At 39.7% G+C, this 24,388-nt stretch overlaps 1 protein-coding gene across 10 annotated transcripts in view; it reads left to right on the top strand.

Moving 5' to 3' along the window:
- Nucleotides 1-24,388, top strand: part of PTPRD (protein tyrosine phosphatase, receptor type D) — a 416,835-nt gene that overhangs the window by 303,521 nt on the left and 88,926 nt on the right. For all 10 annotated transcript variants that reach the window (XM_008054819.1, XM_008054818.1, XM_008054813.1 and 7 more), the window contains one exon: nt 14-111. In XM_008054819.1, coding sequence (XP_008053010.1) covers nt 14-111 — 98 coding nt within the window. The remainder of the gene's footprint in view (nt 1-13; nt 112-24,388) is intronic.

Here is a 24,388-nt window from a genome sequence, read left to right as displayed (position 1 = left end):
TCCTTTTTAACAGGTATGGCTAGTCATCCTCCGATACCTATCTTGGAACTAGCAGACCACATCGAAAGGTTGAAAGCAAATGACAACTTGAAGTTTTCCCAGGAATATGAGGTAATTCGCTGCATTTTAAATGGACAGTTACCTTTCCCTTCTGTTGACCATATTCCTGAATAATTAACTTTATCAGCTTTTCTCTTTACATACGACTTCGAATCGGATATAAAATTTTCTAATGAATAGCCAATTTAAAACTGTCTGTAAAATCGATATAGGGATTGCACTTTAAAAAAATGTTGACTATCCAGATGTTCAGTGTTACTCCATGAGGCTATATCTTTCCTGTTTTATTTTATTTTCAGAAAATGATAATTGTGCATATTTATATACTATTCATTATTATTCATTATAGTCACCGTTCTGTGCAGTGGACCACTAAAGCATATTCCTGCTATCTAGCTGAAACTTTGATCAACAGCTCTCCTTTCCCCATCCACCCTCTGTTAATCACCTTCCTACTCTCTCCTTCTATGAGTTTGACATTTTTAGATCTCACATATAAGTGAGATCATGTATTTGCCTTTCCTGTTTTCTCAGTTCGTAGACTGCACTACATTGATAAGCTTTCCAGCTACCAAACGGATGCCAAATACACTGATTTGTGACGAGAATCTTCATGTAAAAAGAAAGACTACAGCAATTAAGTAGATTTCCCAGTATTCTTAGTTTTACGTGTCCTAGAAAACTCTGTAATTATTGAGTACATATATGTGATTTTATCCTTCTGCCTAAATTAACACTAGAGATAATATTAAGATAGAAATGAGGCAACCCCTTTGGGTCCCCTCCCACCGTGGGAGCTTTTCTGTCTTCTCAATAGATCCTGCTTTCTAAAAAAAAAAAAAAAAAAAAAAAAAGGGGGATAGAAATTTGTTTCCAAAGAGTTGTCTGATTTTGAAGGAGTGGCAAACTGAACTAAACAGAGTTATCTTAAAATTCTAGAATCCTTAAAGATTCTTTTTGAATTATTGATCAAGGTGAATGAAAAGCCTGTCTATCTGTCTCTCACTTGCTCCCTCTTTGTGCGCGCACACGTGTGTGTGTGTGTGTGTGTGTGTGTGTGTGTGTGTGTGTGTGGCATGTGGTGTGTATTTGGGTATTATGGCATTTAGTAAACTGTAGCATAAGTAAAACCACTTAATTCTGGTATTCTCCACAAGGACCCTTAGTGAATCCAATTCATGAATTATTAATAACCAACCCATAATGATTCTTTTAGGTCAAGTTTAACTTAGCATAAGGTTAAAAAGTACAGCTAAAGTCTTGTAGTTGTACCAAGCAACAGAAGGTTGCTGGGGGCCTGAGCGGCCCAAATTTCACCATGGAGGGTTTCCACCGATTTACTTAAGAGGAGCCTTTAAATGCGTCCCCGTCGCCTTGCCTGGCATTTGTTGTATCAGCCTGAATCGGGGCAGCTGCACAGATGATCTCCCAGTCCCAACCAGGCCCCTGACGTTCTGCAGGTCACCTTTGGCAGGCACCTGTACGAGAAGTCCCAACTTAAGTGGCTAGAGGGGGCACAAAACACGCAGGAGCTCAATGTCAGAGAGGACCAGGGGCCTGTGGCCATCTGGCTCTCTGCATGGCCTTTCTAGAGTCTTCAAAAAAAATTCAAGTGTTAATTATGTTAAATTCCAGTGCTAGACAAGCTTTGCTCTGGTCCCATCCACCTCCCCCCTCAATCACTAGACAGCCTTTTATGCAATTTTCATACTCCAACATCTTTGTTAAATATTTAATGGAACAAAAAGGTTTTGTTTGTTTGTTTCTTGTTAAGTTATCTTTCCTTTTATTCTGCTCCAAGCATTTAGAAGAACATTTTCAGTGTTGGGGAAATTCTCACTGGATTATGGATTATGTTCTCTAATGGTCAGCTTCTTATTTCCTTCAGCTTTTCTTCTTGATCAGAATGGTTTTTTTAAGAGACAGGGTCTCACTCTGCCACCCAGCCTGGAGTCCATAGTGGCATGATCATAGCGCATGGTAACCATGGACTGCTGGGCTCAGGTGATCCCCCCTCAGCTTCCCAAGTAACTGGGATTACAGGCGCACACCCTCCACACCCGACTAACTTTTCATCTTTTTTGTAGAGATGGGGGTCTCACTTTGTTGCCCCGGCTGGTCTCAAACTTCTGGTCTCAAGCAATCTTTTCGCTCAGAGAGTTGCTGGGATTATAGGCGTGAGGCACTACTGCTCCCAACCCACACTGACTCTTTTTAAATGATGCAGCATCCTTTAAAACAGTTTCTGTAGGCTGAAGATTGAGTTTTACAGGAAAAAGCACCAGAATGATGATGACTTTCCTACCTGGGGCCACCTTAAATACTCTTAGTTCGGTGCCGAATTTTACCCCCCAGAAATCTCTCACCACTCCAACCTCCTTTTTTTTTTTTTTTTTTGAGTTAGAGTCTCACTCTGTTGCCCAGACTGGAGTGCAGTGGCCGCTCCCGGCCACTCCAACCTACTCTTTATTGTTATCACGATTCTTATTTTTTTATTATGTGATATTTTCTTCATGGCCTCCCTTTAATTCCCTATTTGTGATTATGAGTCATGTGATGGGTCACAAAAAATAAAAATGTGATCGCTCCACCTGTTCACAAGACATTCATTTACTCCCCACCCATGTAACTTTAAACCATTGACAATGATACAGTCATGCATCACTTAACAACAGGGATATGTTCTGAGAAATGTATCATTGTGTGAACATTTCAGAGTATCCCAAACTGGGTGGCACAGCCTACCACATACCTAGGCTATGTGGTCTAGCCTATTGCCCCTGGACTACAAACCTGACAGCAGGTTACTGTACTCAATACTGTAGGCAATTATAGCACACCCATAAGTATCTGTGTCTAATTATAGCACACATAAGTATCTGTATCTAAATATGGAAAAGGTACAGTAAAAAACACTGTATAGATGATTTTAAGATGATACACCTATGGAAGGTGCATAACAAGAACGGAGCTTGTAAGACTGGAAGTTGCTCTGGGTGAGTCAGTGAGTGGGTGGTGAGTGAATGTGACATTACTATCCACTGCTGTAGACTTTGTAATTATTGTACACTTAGGCTGTGCTAAATTTAGTTTAAAAACTTTCTTCAATCATGAATTAATACTGGGTGTGGTGGCTCGTGCCTATAATCCTAGTGCTTTGGGAGGTTGAGGCAAGAGGATTGCTTGAGCCCAGGAGTTTCAGACCAGCCTGGGCAATAGAATGAGACCTCCTCTCTACAAAAAAAAAAAAAAATTAGCCAGGTCTGGTGGTGCATGCCTGTAATCCCAGCTACTCGAGAGGCTGAGGCAGAAGGATCACCTGCGCCTAGGAGGTCAAGGCTGTGGTGAGCCTTGAGTGTGCCGCTGCACTCCAGCCTGAGCAACAGAATAAGACTCCAATTCTAATGATATTAATACTAATAATAAGAAGAACAAATTAACCTGAGGTTACTGTAACTTTTTTGCTTTATAAACTTTTTACTTTGTTTTTAACTTCTTGACTCTTTTATAATATCACTTAAAGCACGAGCACATTGTGCAACTATACAGAAACATTTTTTCTTCATTTCCTGTCTCTGTAAGTTTTTCGCTATCTTAATTTTTTTTTAAACTTTCTTGTTAAAAATGAATACACAAACATACACTTTAGCCTAGGCCTACACAGCATCGGCTAAATCACCCTTGATTTTCTCTCCCACATCTTGTCCCAGTAGAAGGTCTCAGGGGCAGTAACACCCATGGAGCTGTCATCTCCTGGGATAACGGTGCCTTCTTCTGGAAGACCACCTGAAGGACCTGCCTGAGGCTATTTCACAGTTAACTTTTTTTAGTAGGTAGAAGAAGTGTGTGTTAAAGTAAATATGAAGGCTTGCTCAGCCTGTGTCATCCTAGCACTTTGGGAAGCCAAGGCAAGTGAATGACTGAGCCTGTGGGTTCGAGACCAGCCCGGGCAACTTGGCAAGACCTCGTCTCTACAATAAATCAAACAAACTAGCCAGGTGTGGTAGTACGTGCCTGTAGTTCCAGCGACTTGGAAGTTTGAGGCGGAAGGATCGCCAGAACCCAGCGGGTTGACGCTGGGATGGCTGTCAGTGTGCCCCTGCCCTCCAGCCTAGGCCACGGAGTAAGACTCCGACTCAAGAAAAAATAATAATAATAACAATAAAAAGTATACTGTAATAAATACATAAACCGGTAACATAGTCATTGATTATTATCAATCATTATGTACTAGACATACCTGTATAGTGTGTGTTATGTAACAGGCAGTTCAGCAGGCTTGTTTATTTTTATTTATTTGTTATCTATTTATATATTATAGAGACATGGGGTATAATTCGGGGTTAGGAATACAGACATTGATCATGCAGGTACCCTTGTTGATGAGGTATGCCCCTCCCTCCCCTAGCAGTTTCCCTCAACTGCTTATCCTACTCCTCCCCAACAATTTCCCACTACTGCCAATCACTTTCTTATAGCATTATAATTGTTCAAGTTCCATTTATGAGTGAGAACATATGGAACTCAGTTCTTTGTTTCTGTGATAAATCACTGAGTATGATCGACTCCAAATCCATCCACGTGTATCCTTTATGGCCTCATAATATTCCATTGTGTATATGTACCACCTTTTTTTTTATCCAGTCCAGCTTCGAGGGGCAACACGGTTGGTTCCATGTTTTTGCTATTGTGAATAGAGTTGCAACAGACATACGTGTGCAGGTATCTTTTTCGTAGAATGATTTGAGTTCCTCCGGGTATATTCCCAAGAGAAGAATTGCTGGGTCATATGGAAGGTTAATTTCTAGTTCTTTCAGAAATCGCCACACTGTCTTCCAAAGAGGTTGCACCAGTCTGCATTCCCACCGGCAGTGTAAACGTTCCTTTTTCTCCACGTCCTCGCCAGCATCCGCCGTTGTTTGTTCTATTTATGATGTGGCTTGTTTAAACCAGCGTCACCACAGACACGTGAGTAACGCACTGGGCTGGACATGAAGACAGTTGCGAGGTCGCTAGGTGTCAGGAGGACTTTCAGCTGTCATCACCTTACGGACCGTCATTCTACGTGTGATCCGTCGTGGACTACAAGGTCATTATGCTGTGTCTGTCTGTGTGAGCGTCACTCAAGCAATCCGTTTCTTCCATTGAACGCGGTAACCGGCCTCCTTTAAAACATGGAATTTTCAAGAAATGTTTAAAGATGCTCTAATGATCCTCAGAAGTGCTCCTCGGAAGTAGTTATGAGCTGCATGCTGGCAATGCTGCCACGAACGGCATCCCCAGTCACCTTCACGGTTGACATGATAGCCCAAATAGATGGTTCGCCCGATATCGTGGTGATGACCTGTGATTACAGCCATGAAGGAGATAGTTAAGGGTTGTCTTCATCTGTCTTAATAGGATTAAGGCCTCTCCGTAATATTTTAGGTCACAGAGCAACACTTTGGGAAAACATTTTTGTGGCTGTTTTTCCTACCTTCTGTATAAATTTGAATAGATGTTTGCTGGTCTTCAGTGAAGAAAATAAAGGAAAGGACACCCACATTTCTTTCAAACACCTAATTATCTTGGCATAATTACTATGAATTAATGTGTACGCAGACCTTTTAAGATTCATGAAGCCGGGTTGATCACTCTAAGACTAAAACAGAACAGAGGTTAAAGGTGTGAGAGCCGTATGCACTCATCCTGAGGTCGGAACAGGAAGAAGCAGGTTACATTGTAGAAACGTGGTATCACTGGATCATACAAGATGCCTCGCTTGCTATAAAGGCAGCTGGACTCTAACATGGTTTTCAATAACAGCTAGAAGGGACTTGAGACTCTAACACAATCCCATCTCTTAAGGTCTTCATATAGGTGTTCATTTTTTCTTTCTTTTTGAGCTGGAGTCTCACTTCATTGCCCAGGCTGGAGCGCAGTGTCACGTTCACAGACACCACCACCCCAGCCTCGACCTGCTGGGCTCCAGCGAACTTTCCGCCTCAGCCTTCCAAGTAGCTGGAACCCCAGGTGCTCTACCATGCCTGGCTAATTTTTTATTTATTTTAGAGATGAGGTCTCACCAAGTTGCCCGAGCTGAGGTGTCCATTTTTGATACCACTTTGGAAAGTCCTAATAGAACTTGAGTAGATGCAGTTTGAAAATGACATCTAGAATGCAGGGAATAAACTCTCCCTTAAACTTGGTGTTGCTGTTAGAGCCAATACATTAATTAGGCTGGTGAATGCTTGGACTCAATTAGAATCACGCGTGTAGGTCTTGCCCAAGCAAACAGACAGACAGACAAAAAACCTCAGACTAGTGCCTACAGATTATTTGGATGCCTACTTAAAACGTAGATTCCCGGTCCCAACTCCAGAAATGCTGGTTCAGGGTCAGCTGTGGTCTCCAGGAATTTCACCACTCCCTGATTGTCATATGGACTAATATATTTGAGATTCAGTCAACAGGCATCATCACATATATACGCAAGTCCTATTGAAATTATATTGGTTGTAAGTAAATACAGCCCCCAGAATTTGCTTAAGGTAAGACAAAAGCATTTCATTTACCGTAGAGCCAAAGGCTAACAACAAAGGAACTTTCATCCTGAACTGGAAGGTTATGACCATTTCCTGACATCCCTGGGTCTCTCATCTCTGTGCTTTCTCTGGGATGGCTTTATTCTTCACCTTACACAGGATAGCTTCTTCTGTTTCTCCCACTCTCTCACCCAAAAAAAAAAAAAAAAAAAAAGGTCTTTGATTCAATTTTCATTTACATTTAGGCCCCCTGAAGATACTTTTTTTTGGCCAGTCAAATTTCAAATGTCATAGAGTAATCTCTGAGCGCTAATTGACTCAGTGTGTTGTGGAGACGTGCATTAGGACACAGCCGCTAACAGTCCACTCATGCCGATCTCAAATTGGAGAGAGGGAAGTTTCTATGGAACAGGCTTCTGAGTTAGGAAGCTGAACCAATAACCATCTTACCACACTGCTACAGAGAATACTATGCCAAGTGCAGAGAAGAGTATAGAACTTCTAAGAAACGAGTATGTTTCTAGTATGTCATTGGCAAAGACAAACATACACAATCAAATATGAGAAGAATTACACCAAGGAGTAAATCATAAGTCCTAATGGAATGGTCTTGGGGTTCAGTAAAGACTATCATGAGATGGAGAACTGAGAAGGTGTTGAAGAGAAGGTGGTGTTCTTAGTGGAACTAGGAAGAAGAAGAAAGAAGCGCATAGGTAAGAAAAAGGCACACAGGCAAAAGGAAGATGCTCCGGTGCTTTCAGACTCAGGCAGGATGGACCATCCCTGTCAAGGAAGGCTACAGAGTTAGAGGACTGTGAGACTAGCTCCCAACTGGGCCCTCAAGGTGCTGTTTCCCATAAAAATAAGGCCCTAAATCACACCCTTCTTCAGGTGCATTCTGGATTGTATCCATTTTATAGTCTGGGCTGAAAGATTAAACACAGTTACGACGACAAGATTTCTTCCAGGTTCCTATCGGCTCGCTCACAAGTCACCTGTGGGACCATCGTCCATCCTGCCATGGTCGCTACCCAGACATGAACAGTTGTCAGACATCTAGTTTCAACTTTGTCAGCGCCAGCTCTCTTCGTCGTATTATCTTAAAACTATATGTTAAAACTACTCTGAGAAACCGTTCTGTGGCAGTTGGAAGGGGGCAGGAAACTCTGGGGTTCCCAGAAGTCCTCCCTGAAAAAGGCCTTTCACTCATTTTGTTCTCATGACAAAACCCAGAGCCAGCGTCTTTGTTGCTGTCTGTAGTGGTGAGTTCTCTCTGATCTCAGTGCTCGTGTGTCTCCCACCACTGAGCGCCCCAATGTGCTCAGAGTGTCTTTCTGTACTCATGGCAACACTTTCACATCTCCTGTGTGTGCCGATGATAACAAGACTGTTATGGGAAACACTGCAGATATTGGGGCCCTGTTCTTCTATTTTTATAACAGCATGTGTATTGCACCTTTGTCAAATAAGCAAAAATCTTCACATCACTCAGTGAGACAGGTAAAGGAAAAAGATATGTATGTCCTTGATGAATCACGAACTATAGCGAGACAGTGCTGAGACATATAGAGACATTCAAAAACATTGCTTAGATCACATTTTTAAATGTTGAGAGCTGCATATAAACTCAGAGACCACGTGGTTTAATCCTCTCATTGTAGAAGTAAGGAACATACAATTGAGAGAAAAGAGTGACTCCCCAAGATCACACAGACTGTGGTAAATAACATTCATGTCGCCTTACTCTTCTTCATTGCACTTTAACTTACTTGCTCTACGGACCTAAATCTTTCACTTTTTGTTTCATACTATGCCCTGACTTTAGAGTCCAGAGACGTGGTCTCCAACTGGATTAAAATATTTATACTGAAAACCTGTGTGACAATTCCATAGCTACCAATTTGCGTTGTGTGACTATCCCTAGAAAAACCTAGTGGTTTTCCTACACCACACTAAGGATGCATTTTCTTCTCCATAGATAACTTGTCCATGCCCAGTGGTAAAAAATTGTATTTCCCTGTAGAGGAATAAAAATCGTCATCAAAGCAATGACCACAAAAGAAAACATTTCCATTTTTCCCTTGGAAAAGGTTCTTGGTTATTTGACCATGTGTGCCGGAGTATATTCATGGGCACAAAACCAACATATGTTAACGTTTTATAAACCTCCAAGCATTTATAATGCAAAACCACTTGTCATATCTGCCTTCAGTGAGTTTAGAACTTATGTGCAAACTCAAGAGAGTGGACATGAATTAGAGCATCATACAGATGCAAACAAGAAACCGAACAGACACCCTTTTTTTTTTTTTTTGACAGCTTTGAATGTGCTGGATTTTTCTTGAAAGGAGTTTCCCCATTTTCCTGAAGAAGGAAAGTGGCAGATGACAGAGATCTATTTTCATCTTTTATGCAAAGTTAGAGTGGGGGAAAGCCTCAATTTTTAAATATTTTTGACACATGAACCACAAGAGATAGAAGTTTTATTTTTTTTTTAATGTTGAACAAGTTATAATGACTTGGAATATGAAAGAAAGAGAAAAATGAAAACTTGCTAGTTTTAGCCAAGCAATTGGCACTTACTACGCCACCCTGTTTTACACTGCAGTCCTTTGCTGTGCTCGAGCCTTTCCTGGTCAGGTGTTAGGACTTCTCTGTGTGCTGGTGGCCATGTGTTAACAAGCTCACCAACTCAGCACACAGCAGATGATTGACCAAAATGTGCGTCTGGATCAATTTCTAACTAAATTTTCAGTTCTCAGAAACTCTTTGTTGTGATCAAAATTGCTAGTACCAACAACAGGAGCGAACGGAACAAAGAGTATCTTGCTGTAAAAATGAGCTGCTTTTCCCGGTCGACGTCCCAACCTGATCTATCAGCAGTGAAGCCTTATTTTCAGGTTCTTTTTTCCTAAGAAAATGGACTGTTATTATCTCTAGACAGTACAGAAGTGATTACATTCTAATGCAGACCCTTTAGATTTAACTCAAAAGTACGTACTGATTAAACTCCCAGTGAAGCTTTTACAGCAAAGATGGGCTTGCCCGTTGGCAATCTGAGAAGATGCCTTCTTTGTTCCATCGTTAAGGACCAGCCTTGCCCAGTAAGATATAAAAGTACACAGAGTCCCTTCCCAGCTGGTTGCATTCTGCATCTTGTAAACAAATCTAGTAGGACACAAAGACACAGCAGCTCACCTTAGAAGAAACGCAGCATCTAAAATCAGGGTGTGTGTGTGTGTGTGTGTTTGTAGCCTTTTATCCTTTCTGAACTTCTGTAGTTGTTAGAACTCATAGTGCATCCAATTCCTCAAACTTCAGAGAGTATTCCTGTTTGAACTTTCTAAAATGTTTGTTTTTTCACCCATTTTTTAAAAACCTCAGACATTTGCTTTGTCGACGTTCAACTATACCTTTCACACTGGGGCCCTTTTTTTCCTCTTGTGGGACTTCTATTTGTTTTCTAGGAACCTCACATAACTCTGCTTTTCTGTTTCTTAGTCCTTTGTTCTCATGCAATTTCCACTCCCATTTTCTGTTTCTCAGTCCTTGTTCTCATACAGGTTCTCCATAACTAATTGGCCCTTGACCATCACTGGACATTGTCCAAAATGCCTTTCTACCTGCTCCCCGGTGGAGCCCGAGGCTCTCAGGAAACAATTAACTCTAAAGTGTCTTTGGTTCCAAAGCGAGCTTTCAACTTCAAAGAGACTGTAGCAAGAACTGAAAAAAGAAAAAAAAGACATTGCTTTTTGAGTTTTGTTTCTGTTTCCAAATGAAGTTGGGATTTTAGGAGCTGAGTGATAAGTGTGTCTGTACTTAGGAGGAATGCTAGGGAGAGCCTTGAAGTCAGGGAAAACAAGGTCTGCGTTTTGACTGCTAATCAGTAGCTATGCTGCTTGGCCCTGAGTCAGTTGTTTCACCTCTTGTAGCCTTGGTTTTCTGATTTCAGATGAGAATATTAGTGTCGATTCGTGAGGCTGTTATGAAGACAAGTAAAAGTTAGGTACCTGGCCCCTTTGCCCTCCGCACTCAGTAAGCAGAAGTGGCCGTCGTTCTCGTGAACCTCGGTACTTGTGGCTTACATTTCAGCGGCTTAATAACGCGGAGTGTTTTGCATCGGTTATTTTGTCTGCTCTGCCATTCACGTCTCATTCTTCCAAAATTAGCTCTATGAAGTCAATTCGATGGTGAGGGTGACGAGGATGGAGGGCGATGATGATGTTTGCCGAGTTATTTTCATATTTTGCACCCAAGGTCACTTCTGCCAATTAAATCCACATTAAAATATCCAGGAAAAAGGCATTTTTCCCGATGAGCGGAAACTATCCTGGTGTCTCTGCTATTAATTTTAGAGCCCCTAAACACGTCGTTTAGCTCTCTTGATCTCAGGGTTTTTTTGTTGTTGTTCGTAAGAGGAGCAGTTTGAATGCCGTCTATCTGCTTGACAAACATTGCTGGGGTACAGAAAATGATCCAGAAATAAACTCTGTCCTGAATGAGTCCATAGTCCTCCAGGAAAAAAGAAAAAAAGAGCCAATCATTATAAGTGTATCTTGGGCGTGGACGATAGTGAGGAGATTTCTCCCAGGGAACATCTGAATTGGAAAGGCACTGAAGTGTGCTAGAAAGACAAGACCTCTGGCGGAGGGGAGAGGAGTGTGGCTTGCTGGGGAAGCAGGGTGTTCTGTGGCTGACCTTGCAAGGTCAGGGTCATACTGCCGAGAGGTGACACGGGAAAGGTGATGACAGCCTTGAAAGGTCATGACAGCGTATTGAAGAGTCTGCACTAGGTGATCGTCAAGGTATTCTGAAGTTGTGGAAACCACTTCCTGCGTCCACGCCTGTAGTGGCAGTACCTGAGGGGCTAGATGAGCACACCGATGTCTGTATTGCTTCTAAGAACAGCTTTTGGGCAAAACGGACAGGGCTGCACAAAAGATCGGAGCAAGGCTGCAGAGAGCGGCTGCTGCCACCACACAGGGATGTCTTCGCTTATTTGCGTATTTGTTTTTAAATTTCAAAAATGGTAGTGGCAGTATTATTTGTCATGGTTTTTCTTCTGTGGCTAAGCAGTTGGTCATTCTTTTTGAAAAGTCATTGTTGGGCACACGATTATGTTTGGGAGTACAGAGAAAATGAAAGAGAAGGATAGAAGCATTAAGACGTTACACGAATTTGGAGGTTCGGCCATGCCTTGGGAAACGTTCGCCTTTTCGTCATCACAGATGCAGCGGCGGGAGGGTTTGGATTTAGCTGAAAAGTTCATGCGTGCAGCATAATCAGAACTTCATTACTTCTCGCTTGCTGAATACATTTCCTTAATAGCAGGCATTCATCGGTCCTTCAACTTTAACCGGGGCTGGTGGCAGGCCTGATTTATTTCATCCTTTCCTCTCTTGCTTTCTCTCCCTCCTCGTCTCCTTCCCCCTCCCTCCCTTCTCCCCACCCCTTCTTTCTTTTTCTGCTCGCTTCACGTAGCATGTTTTGGTAGCTTCTTCCTTCGTGTTAACAAGAATAACTTCTTAATATCACGATCGTTGTCTTCCTGTCTGAGCCACTTCACGGTTTAGATAGTGCTTTGAAGGATCATGAGGATGGCATCCATTTGTCTCGTGCTTACCTCGTGCCACATGCCCTTCGGAACACATGACAGGGAATGTTAACTCACTCAGTCCTTCCAGGTAGATGCCGTTAGTCTTCCCTTATTACAGAAGAGAGTACTGAACCACAGGAAACTTGCCCAAGGTCACACAGCTGGTCAACGGCAGAGCTGGGATATGAACTCATATGGTTTGATGTTCAGGTAATGCTCTGACCACTATAAATAGTAGCCTCTGATGGTTGATTTCCTTCCATCCCAGTTTTTACTGTGGAAAAGTTTTATGACATTAGCTTTATCTATTATGGTGGTCACGTAATACCAAATAAGGCATAGTGGCCTAAATTTCCGATGGGTATAATTATTATATTTTATTTTTGCTTTTTAATGTCAGAGACATTCTCTCAACAGCAACAGCAAAAGGACTTATTTTAAAATGCTTTGGATAAGAACCTTCATACCTTTCCTCTTCGTGTTTTTGTTTATGTTTCATTAAAAATTAGCAAGTTTGAAGATGATGACAGGGCTGCAGTTTATGCTCGAAAACAGATAATTAGCATTTAATCTTGAACTTGTCAAACAGAAAAATGTATGAGATTGGTGGACTAGAAATAAGCAATTCACCAAATGATTCTAAACCTACTTACATAACAGCGACTGTTGATGACTTCTGACCTTCAGCATTCATTAGGAAAACAAAGTAGAAGGAGGAAAGAGACACAGATGTTAGAGGCATTGGAAGGTGTAAAGGCTCGGTCACAACTCTCAGAAGGGATATCGGGTATTGACTCATTTCTTATTTTGCTTGACATGATAAACTGTAGACCAGAATCTACCTCCTTGTCTAATCATGAAAATTTTTAAAAAGTGAAGATGTATGCATCTCACAAATCAAATTCCAACTTCATAAGAACTCAGGAAAGGGAAACTTGTTCACTACAATAAGTTAAGTTTCATAAATCTATGAAAATGACATAAAGTAACATTTACCCTGAAGACTTTAAAAACATTTTTCTGTTTTCAAGATCGTGTTTTATGTCTCTGCAGCTTGATTTCAAATAAAAGCTGCTAAATGACTTGAAAAGCTAGGAGGCGTTCCTTTACAATGGAAAGATGTTTGCCATATTTCAAGATGGCAGGAACGTGCAAACTCGGGGCCTACCTACATCTGTTTCCATGAGCTTAAGAATTTATTGTTGTTATTGTTTTGTGTGCTTTCGGTCTAGCTTTTATTTCTGTGAAAGTGAACAGTATGACAAGTGGCGTAGCACTTAACGAGCCAGATTGACGAGGCAGAAACTCAAACCTCAGATAGGTGATGAGGCTGGGGACTTGTTAGCGTCTCTGACCCTGAAATTCTGTTTCTCTGATTATTATAAAGCATGATTGAAAGTAGGGGTTATGAAGATCAGGTTCCGATGCTGTGTTTCCCTTTTTGTTTTCTCGTCGTGGTGATGACCCTACCCCATCCCTGAAGGCTTCGGCTGAGCCTCTTCTAATGGTGTTCTCCAACTTGGAAGTGCAGACGTGGCTGCAGTGATTGAGAAACTATAATTAGTCTACTTAATGAGCAGTGAAATGCTGCCTCCCTTTGTATTAAGAGCAGTGGCAGTGCTGCATTAGGGAAGGTAGAAAACTTTAGGCCCCATCCCCCTGAAATTAATTGACCTCCTTGTCATTTGTTGAGACGCAAGGAGAATAAACATTTCCAGCCTAAGAGTTGGAGCTGGTGAGTGTGGCTGTGGAACTGGGCATTGATTTCCTTTTGTTCCTTTTCTATCCTCTGTATTGATTCATGTTGTCACAGCTCAAGGAATTCTCCTATTCTTTAAAAAAAAATCCTTTATAAAATTTTAGAGGTTTAAATTCAGTGTCACAAAGTTTCCACTCTGGAGTTCTATTTGAGGATTCCTAGAATCTTCTAATCTAGTTCATCTCTGTCCTTCTACTGTAGAGAAGACATTTTCAGGGCAGTGAATTACTTCACTGTGTGAGTTTCATGTCTAACATTGCGCAACAGATGATATTTTCCAAGTAGACTCCTCAGATAAAAGCAAAGTAACCAATAAAGGGAAATGTTTCCTGGAAAGAAAAACTATAATACTACATCTTAAAGTCAGGTTAACTTGAGGCATTGAAGATGTTTTGCTTTCTATGTGAGAGCTCAACTTACAAATAGGACTAGAAATATGGATAACCATCCAGGATTGTGATAAAATAGGTAATTTTTATTTATGAAAAGAAACAATGAAGTTTTAGGCAAAATAAAGCATGATGTATTTTCTTTATTATTTTGTTACTGAAACAGAGTTCACATATAAAATTCATCTTTCTTAAAGCAAAAATTTCAGTGATATATTTATGTCTGAATATTAACTAGATATATTAAAAGAATCAAGGAGGCTACTAGACTTTATTTTCCATCTTTAGCGAATACTTGTATTTATTTTGTTTGTATTGCTGTTAAACATCTGATGGGAGGAACTAAGGACACTGAGAAGTTATTTGAAAATGCCAGTGTCAGAGTCTGAGCCAAACTCCAGCTTGAGGCTAGAGAACACGGCCAAGATTAGGGTGATACAGGGGCCAGCCACTGGGTATGTGGCAAATCTGATTTGCTCTCTGCTGTGTTGAATTCATGCTATTGCATGGGATTGCAACGTCTTTGCTGCCTGATGCTTGTATGTCTTCCACTAGAATGGTAGCTTCTTCAGGCTATCTTATTTATCTGGGTAGTCCCATGACGTGGTAAATGTTCCTAGAGTGAATATATCTGAATGAGTATTTTTTTTTCCTTTTTTTTGTCTTTTAATTGAGTTAACTCTGTATTTTTGTTTTGTTTCTGATTCTTTTGTTTTTTATTTATGTGTGTATTTTTTAAAGACGTGGAGTACAATTCAGGATTAGGTATACAAGTGCACATCGCACAGGTCAAGTTCAGGCCAGCCTCCCTTTGGTCCCCACTTTGCCTGGTTTGAGGTTAGTTCCCCTTGTGGCTGCTGTGGAACTAGGTTGCTCTTTGTGTCTTCCTCTTCCCAAGCATCGGCCCATGATATCAAGCTGGATGTCAGTTATCAAGTCATGAGTAAAGATTCTGCGTTAGGTTTTCTGTAACTAGTACCGGGCCTCGGCAGAGGTCCTGTGGAGACAGGAGCACGGCAATTTTATGGACACGGTTCTCTCTCGAGGTGGAGAATCCACCTTTGGCTTTCCTTGAAGGACCCTCTCTGAGCAATATACCATCAGGATCGTGCAGGAGCCAAGCCTCCTGACAGTGGTCCCGCTCACAGATGGAAAAGCCATTCTCAGGCTGAAAGAAAGCCACGAAAGAATGCTGGTCACAGAGCTCACTGTTGCTGCTCTCTCAGTATCTGTAAAGAAAAATGATCTGAGGCGTTTGTGTCTCAAGGCCAACTCTGGGGACAGGCAAGGTGAGGGAGTCATCTTTCCCCAAAGCTAAAAATCTGCCAAGTTTCACGAAGACTACCAGCTTCAGTATTTATCTCTCTGCAGTTGTGTTGTAAAAATATTTGCATGAAAAAAACATCTTTGTTTCCTTAAGAATTCATCTGCTCCCTGGTACTCATTTGCTCTTGAAAAGGGATATAATCTTTTTGTTTTTGATCTATAATCATTCCCACAGCAACCAATTGTGGTGCCACAGACCAAGGATTATAGTTTTCACTAGAGAATAAACAAATGAACTCTGTGAAACAAAGCTGTTCATTTCTCCCTAATATCTCCATGAACAAGACCAATTCGGAAAAATATTAACCACCTCTAAGATAATTCTGAAGAACATCAGTGTTACTTCTTAAGAGTTCTGTGTCTTTCTACAGCTTTCTATTCCATTTCTCTTATGCAACAGACATTTACTGAGCTCTTACAGTGTGCCAGGTACTTTACTGGACTCCGGGGGTGCAAAGATGAATAATACATAATTTTTGTCCTTGAATTCTGAGTCTAAAGGTTCCTTTAGTTTCTTAGCCAAACTTCACCAAAGCCACAATAACTAGATTTTGTCAGGATTCCAATATCATACAGCTATAAACTTACTCCAGTGTTAAGAGGACTATGATTTTTGTCTCTAGTTGTTATATCAACAATGTGATTTAAAAATTTTCTGACATTTAATAACTTCAGAGATTTAGAAATCCAGTAGGTCAGACAGATTGCTAGCAACTATCTAAAATCTTTTCTTCAAAGTCTGTATTTTTAATTTCTTGGACAGAAGAAAAATAAATCCTTCAATCTCAGGTTTTTGGAGCCATATTAAAGAAAACCCGTATTTCTCTTTTTCATAGTCTGTTACTAGAATGTATGTAAAATCAGATTAAGGAACAGCATTTGTTCTTTATTATGCTTGCCTAGCAGAACTTATTAATGTTTCTCTAAACTATAAGAACAGTTAACAAGCATAGATTTTGTGTTATAATTTCATCGTAAATTTTCTTACTTGGATGAAATATATGCCTCCAGAAAGAAATATAGGATGCCAAGGTAGCATATGGGCTAAAGTAACCTATTTACATTTTTGTAACTATATTGGTAAAAGGATGGCTTGTTAGAGCATGCCCTTTGTTTGTTACTTTACTCATATTGCCATTTATAAGATTGTTTACACTTTTTGTATTTCATTTGATATATTGCTAAATTTTTAAAGCATACCTTCAAAGCGCACAATTAAGATTCATTCCATGTAAAGAGAAGAATCTATCAACTAATACTTTTTCTTAATAAACAATAGGGGTTTTTTTTCCTCTTTTAATTTTTTATTTTAGAATTGTGGGGTACAATTCAGGGTGACGTATACAAGTATGCATTGTGCAGATAGCCTTGTTGATGAGGTATGCCCCCCCTGATCCCAGGCAGATATCAACTACTGTCAATCCCACCTCCCACAACAATAGGTGTTTGAAATGAATTCAAATATAATTATTCTTCTTTCCAGAACAAAATTCTGTTTACTTTTATTTGACAGCTTGATTGATAATACTTTGGATTTTTAAAAAAAGAAATCATGTTTACAGTAGCATTACTGGGAAATAGATGTACATACATCTTCTAAGAAGAGTGCGTTTATTCAAATTTTTCTAATATTGAATCTGCAAAGGTATATTTGTAGTTTTCCAGTATACGCTAGGCCTTGTTCAATTTGCACAGCTTTAATAGACTATAGCTTAGCCAATGGGTTGTTTTCAGTAGTCTTGATAATCAATATATATTGCTGTAAAGGCAACGAATTTATTGCTATTATCATTGACGGAAAATAGACTGAAGACTGCCCCAGTTTGCTACCCTCAGGTTTGTAATCTGTATGCATTTTGAGGCTCAGGGTATGAACATGTAATTATAAAAGAATAAGTCTCAACTTCACATGACTTTCATGGAAATTGACAAAAAATCTGAAATTATTAATATTCTAAAGTATCTTTTACATGTATTTTATGTGGGCTAGCCATTGTATAGACCACACAGATGTAGGCTGTATTTTCATTCAGGAACTTAGAGTTGCAGAAATAAGGAATTGTCAAATGAAAAGATAAGTTATTATAATGAATTTAAACAACTTTAAGAGGAGAAATGCTGCAAGGCTAAACAAAGCTAATTGCCAAATGGATATTCACACTGTAACTTATGATGGTGAGCACTTGGGCACATGTGGACATTGAGCTCTCTAGGCAGTATCAGGTTGGGAGAGTGGGATTTGAGCTGAGCCTTGAAAGGAAGGTAGAATGTAGAAAAACAAAAGATAAGAAAGTGCTTTCCAAACAAGAAGTATTCCAATGTGAAGAAGTCAGAACTGAGAACCTCTGACACAGGAAAAACAGAGCCAAGGCTGGAATCTAAGACTGATTATAACCAATTCAACATTTATGTTGAGGTGGTATGTATCCTGAGAAATACAATATGCAGTTCCTTTAAAGAACTTTAAGTCAGTACAGGAAACAAGACAGTATAAAATAAGTATGAGACAAATGTAGAAACACAGTGCTATAGGCGTTCAAAAACAAATCATTACCCCCAAATTTAATAAGCTATTTCAGAGAAAACACCAGCTAGTTTTTGAAGTTTCAGTGTTCACACATCTATGTGTTTGGTTACAGTTGCAGTTTCTATGTTTGTCTTTGCACACATACCATGATAACTGTGAGCTTTCTGTTGTATTTTGTTTAATGTCTACTGTACCCCTTGGTATAAATATGCCTCTTTCACTGGCAACCTACATTCTGAGCTTGTAGCTCTCTCTCTCACAATAGTTAATAGAATCCATGAAAAGACGATGGTAATACAGGATGACAACTGCCATGCTTATTTTGTGTTCAGATTCAGTAAACTATGGTTATGTGGTGAAGCAATCCAGTTCTTTGTTAATGACAGATTTATTGAAGACAAACTTTCAGAGGGACTCTACTAGAAATCCTATTAAAGTGCTGTCCATTAAACCATTAAGACTTGTTATTCATGAGCTATTGGTCTTTCACCCTTCTCAGTCGTTTCTGCCAATACTGCCGTACTCTTCGCCGCATTATGACTATTCAGTTCCAAAGAATAAATGAGCTTCAGCTTTCTCTCTTTTCCTGCAGAATTTATGGTGTGTGAGGGAGAGGAAGAGGGGCACTGTTGGGCGGGTAGAAACAAGGGATACATCAAGATCATGTGCCTTTTGGTTCCTAATGATAAAGGATGAAGATTATACTTACGATCCCAGTCTTTTGGATTTGATAAGAATCATGTGAATAGCTAGCCATATAGAAAGCTATAGCTTGTATTTCATTATCAAAAAAATTTTGGAAATAAAAACCATGGGATGATTGTATCATTAAACCAAAATTGACAGAGACATCTGGTGCTTAATCTCTTTTCCTTACTGCCCACGGCTTTAAAATAAAGAATTAAACTTTATGACAGTAAATTTATAATGTATGTATATATTAGAGTATAGTGGTTGAGAGCTCAGACTTCAAAGTCAGGAATCCCTAGATGCACAGCCCAGCTCAACTCCTTCATGGGCTACCAGGGTGACTCATGGAAAGTATTTCCACTCCTCTAGTCTCAACTTTCTTGTCTTTAATGTGGGAATAACAATATTTATATCTAAATATGTTTTACAAATTGCATGTCCAGTGATGATACATTGATCATTATCATCCTCCTCAGAATCAGAGATAATTTAACTAGATTCCTTCTCACAGACCATTCTTTGGTGAGTTCAGAATGAAATTTCCTAGTCTTGTGCTGGCCCTTTGGTGCTGTTTCTTGGTCATATATCTGCACTGAGCTTTGCATTCCTAGACCCCCGAAACCAGATGAAAAACTCGATACGAATTTCACAAAACACCTTCCAGAATGTTGAGTCACAGAATGTGCTCCCTCTGCCTCTGACATGGCAAAAGGAAGTCGGATGTGCACTTGGGAAAAAGCGTTCTGCAATTCTCTAATTCTCTGTTCTCCATCATTCTGGAAAGTAGTACAGTGTTCACAGAGTGAAAAATTAAAGAACAGAGATAATAAGCAGCAAAAAAAAATTAGTATATGTAATATATATATATATATATATATATATATATATATATATATACATACATATATATTTAGAGAGAGAGAGAGAGAGAGAATGCTATCAGCCCTTATCTCTCAGCTGGGAGAATTTATAACGATTTTATAAACTCTACAAATTTTTTTACATATGTTTGTATTTATATATGTATGCAGTGTGTGTATATATGCATATATTTTAACGAAAGTACCATTTTATAATCTTTTTAAAAAATTTAGCAGTGAAGCACATATCTTTCCATGTTATTAGATGCATAAGCATTTCAGTGACTTTATACTTTTTCATACTGTAGGTCATTTATCCAGTCTCCTATTAAGGCTGATTCCAAGCTTTTTTTCATTATTGTAAATGATTCTGAAATGGCCGCTCGATACATTTATCCAGAGAAAAAACTTGGTTTTCGTTTTCAAGACTTTTAGCCTGTTCAACATCTGACAATATGTCTGAAGTCTAACCCGCAGAAATGGGTGAATCACAGACTGTCTTCGCTTTTGAAGAAGATGCACAGTAGGATGAGCATGAGCCAGATGGACAAGGCCAGTTGACCGAAAGCCAGGCCTCCAAGCCATGAAAGTACCTTGATAAGGTCACTTTCCTCAAGAACCTGATCCTTTGTTTTGAACACTTGAGAGGGATTTGTATTCTAGGGATCTCACTTTCTGTAGTTGTATGATCTTAACGGCCACGTCATCAAGGTGCAATGACCATATGCTACCATCTTTCTGAGAGGACCAAGTTCTCATGGTCATCATCCTCCTTGCTTCCATTTTCTGAGCCTATGACTTATTTTCTCTCCTACTGACTGGTGATAGAGCCTTTCTTTAGATATGAGGCATAATTTAAAAATATATTAAGATATGTTCTAATACTTAGGATATATTATATTTGGAGACATGCCTAATGGTTAAATTGTGTAATAGTCAAGCAATAGGATAAGATGATGACTTCCTCCAAAGCACTAAAAAGGAAAAATAAAGAAATTATGGCAACCTAATCTTTCAATCATACTCTTAAATTATAAAATATTAGGCCGGTCACTGTGGCTCATGCCTGTAATCCCAGCACTTTGGGAGACCAAGACTGGAGGATTGCTTACACCCATGAGTTAGAGACCAGCCTGGGCAACATAGCGAGACCCTGTTACCACAAAAAACTCAAAAAATTGTGGGTGTGATGGCACATGCCTGTAGTCCCAGCTACTTGAGAGGCTGAGACAGAAGAATCACCTGAACCCAGGGGTTTGAGGCTGCAGTCAGTCATGATTGTGCCATTGTACTCCAGCCTGGGTGACATTAAAAAATAAAAATAAAAAAATAAATATATATATATATGTGTGTATATATTAGATACAAAGATCAAATGTTCTATCTATAGAATGCATTCTCAACGTATACAATCAGTTTATTTGTTCTTTGCTTCACAATTGAATCAAGATCCAGCCAGCATATGCACCACCACGTTCCCTCCATCTTCCATGCTGCCCTAGAAGAGGAAGAAAAAGTGATCATTCGAATAGGCTAAATTGCTGGTTTATTAGAGAGCATGATAATTATGTGCTAAGAAACACATGCTCTGCTCTCTTCCTTTTTGTCTCTTTGATGCAGCGCCACAGGTAAGTTGAACAAGGGTGAATCATTGAGTCAAGCCAGCCACCTTCTCTTACTCTGGCTTTGATACCCCCTTGTTGCATCAGCTGTGTTAGATAAGTGGAGACAGGTGTGATAGTGCAGAATTTACTCTCTACTTTTTTTCCACCCACCCATCCCATGTGATATCATTTGTAAGCGGACTTCGTTTTTAGCAGACCTTGTCATCTGTCTCTGTCTCTCACTCTCTGCCCACATACACATATACCCTTACTGTCATGGTTATGGCACTATTATGAAGCTCATCTAAATACAGGTGTGAATATGAGGAAGTTAGGACTGATTCTAACTTGGGGTGGCCATATCGTTTATTGCCCAAACTGGGACATTTTGGAAGTGACAGGGTCCTATTAATAATTACACTAGGGCAGCAGGTGTAAACTGGGAAAGAGGACCCTAACTCAAGCCCAACCTTTCTCGGAGTTCTATTCTGGGATTTGTACCCTTCCACCTAATCAGAACCCTTCTGTTCTCCCATAATTCCAAACATACGTGGCCTTGAGACTTTAGGGGAGCACAATTGTTAATTCAAACCAAAAAAATGAAAAAAAATATTGTATTAAAATGGTCAGTTCATTGTATAACCACATACTACTGTGTAGAAAATTTGGTACTATAGTCCATACATAATTGTCACCTGGCATGTAACCACTATGTGTTGCTTTCAAGTACTAACAGATATGCCAAATTGGAAATGGTGGTGTAAAAAGCTGTTACAGGTGTTAGCTTAGAACGCATTTCAAATGTGCCAAAGTCGAGGATGGCTTTCTGTGAATCAAACTGCAGCCAAGTGTGAACTGGAGCCGTCCTGTCTATTTAAAATGACTTCACATATCTCTGGCCTCATCCAATACAGGCTCACTTTTATTATCACACCCTCAGAGGGGAAACTTATTTAACTATGTCTAAGGAACTAGGATAAAAGTCACTGTTGCTCTGCATTCTGCCTCTAATGCATTTTTGCCATCCATTCTACAAATACATTTAAAAACGCACTATATGCTAAACAGAAATATAGAACCTCAGATAAATCACTACCTCTATAGCAATATTCTCAGGTGATTCCATTGTTTTCCAAAGGGCTTATATATAAAATCAATGCATGATAATATTTCTAACTTAACACTTAGAATAGTCTCTAACTTTGCAATATAAAACCAGTACACGTTTCAAATAAAAACTGATCTTTAAAAGCAATATCTTAGTTTAGAAAGATATTAAACTCGAAAATTCTAAATTGTGTTAATTTGTTCTAGCCTTTCTAACTTGTTTGTCTCATGTAAGCAAGAACTACAAGTGACACTTTCGGTTGTAAATACTTTCTAAGATACGTGAGCACCCTGGGTATCAAGTAATAACGATCAACCTGTGTATCTTCTTTAATTAGAAGCCTATATTTGGTATGGTATATTGTTACCTTACCTGCAAGTACTAATGATGTTAACAGCAAGGAGTTCTTGGCATGTGTGCTGTGCCCAAAGGTACATGTGGATTTTCATGCAGTTCAACTCGATAGTGGCCCTAAATACATCTGAGAATGAAATGGGATGGAGGAGCTTTTAATTTTTTTAATATTTTCATTTCAACAGCTCTTGGGGGTACACATGGTTTTGGTCTGGGCTTTAAATGTACCCATCACCCGGGGTGGGGGGGGGTTTAAAGAGATTATTTGGTATTTTTCTGTATTCTGTCACAGACTTAAGGAATGCGTTACTTTTTCTCATTTTGTTTCGGGTGTAGAATTTTTACTTTTTTTTCTGAAACAGAAAATAAGATTTGAAAGACATTGACTACAAGTTAGCAAAAGTTTATTCACATTTCAATTTGAAAATTAATCTGCAGTAACCCCCCCCGCACATCTGAAACTAAATATAGACGAATAAACAGGCTTCACAAAGGAACTCTTTGTTAAATGACAAGCAAGAGAATGCTGAAAACCTAAACTACATCTATCTTTAGAATACTATGTAAAATAAGAGGAAGAAGAAATCATGTGTTTAAAACGCAGTTGGTAATTTCTGTATTTGAGAGAGACTTGCTGCTGTCGCTATAAAAATTAAAATAACCTGTGTCTCAAAAACAAAGATGATGATCTGTCTTTGCTATTTCCCTCATCGTTTTGCTTCTTAAATGCTGTTTTACTATGAGTCACACAGCAATTATGAAACCAAGATGTTCATTCATCAATTTTTTTGTTTGTTTCTTTGTTTGTTTTGGGGGGTTGGAATCCCACTCTGTCGCTCAGGCTTGGAGTGCAGTGGTGGCACGCTCCCGGCCACCGCATCCTTGACCTGCTGGGCTCCGGCGATCCTTCCGCCTCAGCCTTCCAAGTAGCTGGAACTACAGGCACGTGCCACCACGTCTGGCTAATTTTTTGATTTATTGTAGAGACGAGGTCTCGCCAAGTTGCCCAGGCTGGTCTTGACTCCGGGGCTCAGGCAATCCTCTTGCCTCTGCCTCCTAAAGTGCTGGAATTACAGGTGTGAGCCACCATGCCCAGCAAATTGTTTTTTCTTTTGATTCTACTTATGTGTAGGATTTTCTACGTGGTCAAATCTCCACTATCAGATGACACAGAAAAAGTGAGAACTACATGCAGCTCTGCTCTTTTTTGTTGTCCCTGCCAGATGAGGGTCCAAATTACATAAATTATACCAGCAGACATGTTACACAGTAAGTAGGAAGGCAGAAATTAGTTTATTTGCCTCAATTAACCAGGCAGTTGTCTCAGTTTTATGCTTCAGTATCAAAGGAGGTACAATTCGTATCAGGGAGAAAGCAGACATTCCTTGGATGCTAAGAAGGTCTTAGATCAGAGGTTTTTACTCAAGTCAGTGGGTTAGAGGCAGGAGGAGTAAAGCTTCCAGCGTTCTTTAGTGAGAACCTTGCATCAAGTGCTTTCCACTTAATATTTTGGAGTCTGTACAGATGTGTCAGCCTTACAAAGCACAATGAGGAATGGATGCATTCGTCTTATTAATTTGGTCTCCAAAAT

Source organism: Carlito syrichta, unplaced genomic scaffold (assembly GCF_000164805.1).
Source record: "Carlito syrichta isolate Samal-C Ts95f unplaced genomic scaffold, Tarsius_syrichta-2.0.1 Scaffold301531, whole genome shotgun sequence".
Lineage (NCBI taxonomy): Eukaryota > Metazoa > Chordata > Mammalia > Primates > Tarsiidae > Carlito > Carlito syrichta.
The sequence above is the reverse complement of the archived record's forward strand: the minus strand, read 5'-3'. Positions and strand labels throughout refer to the sequence as shown.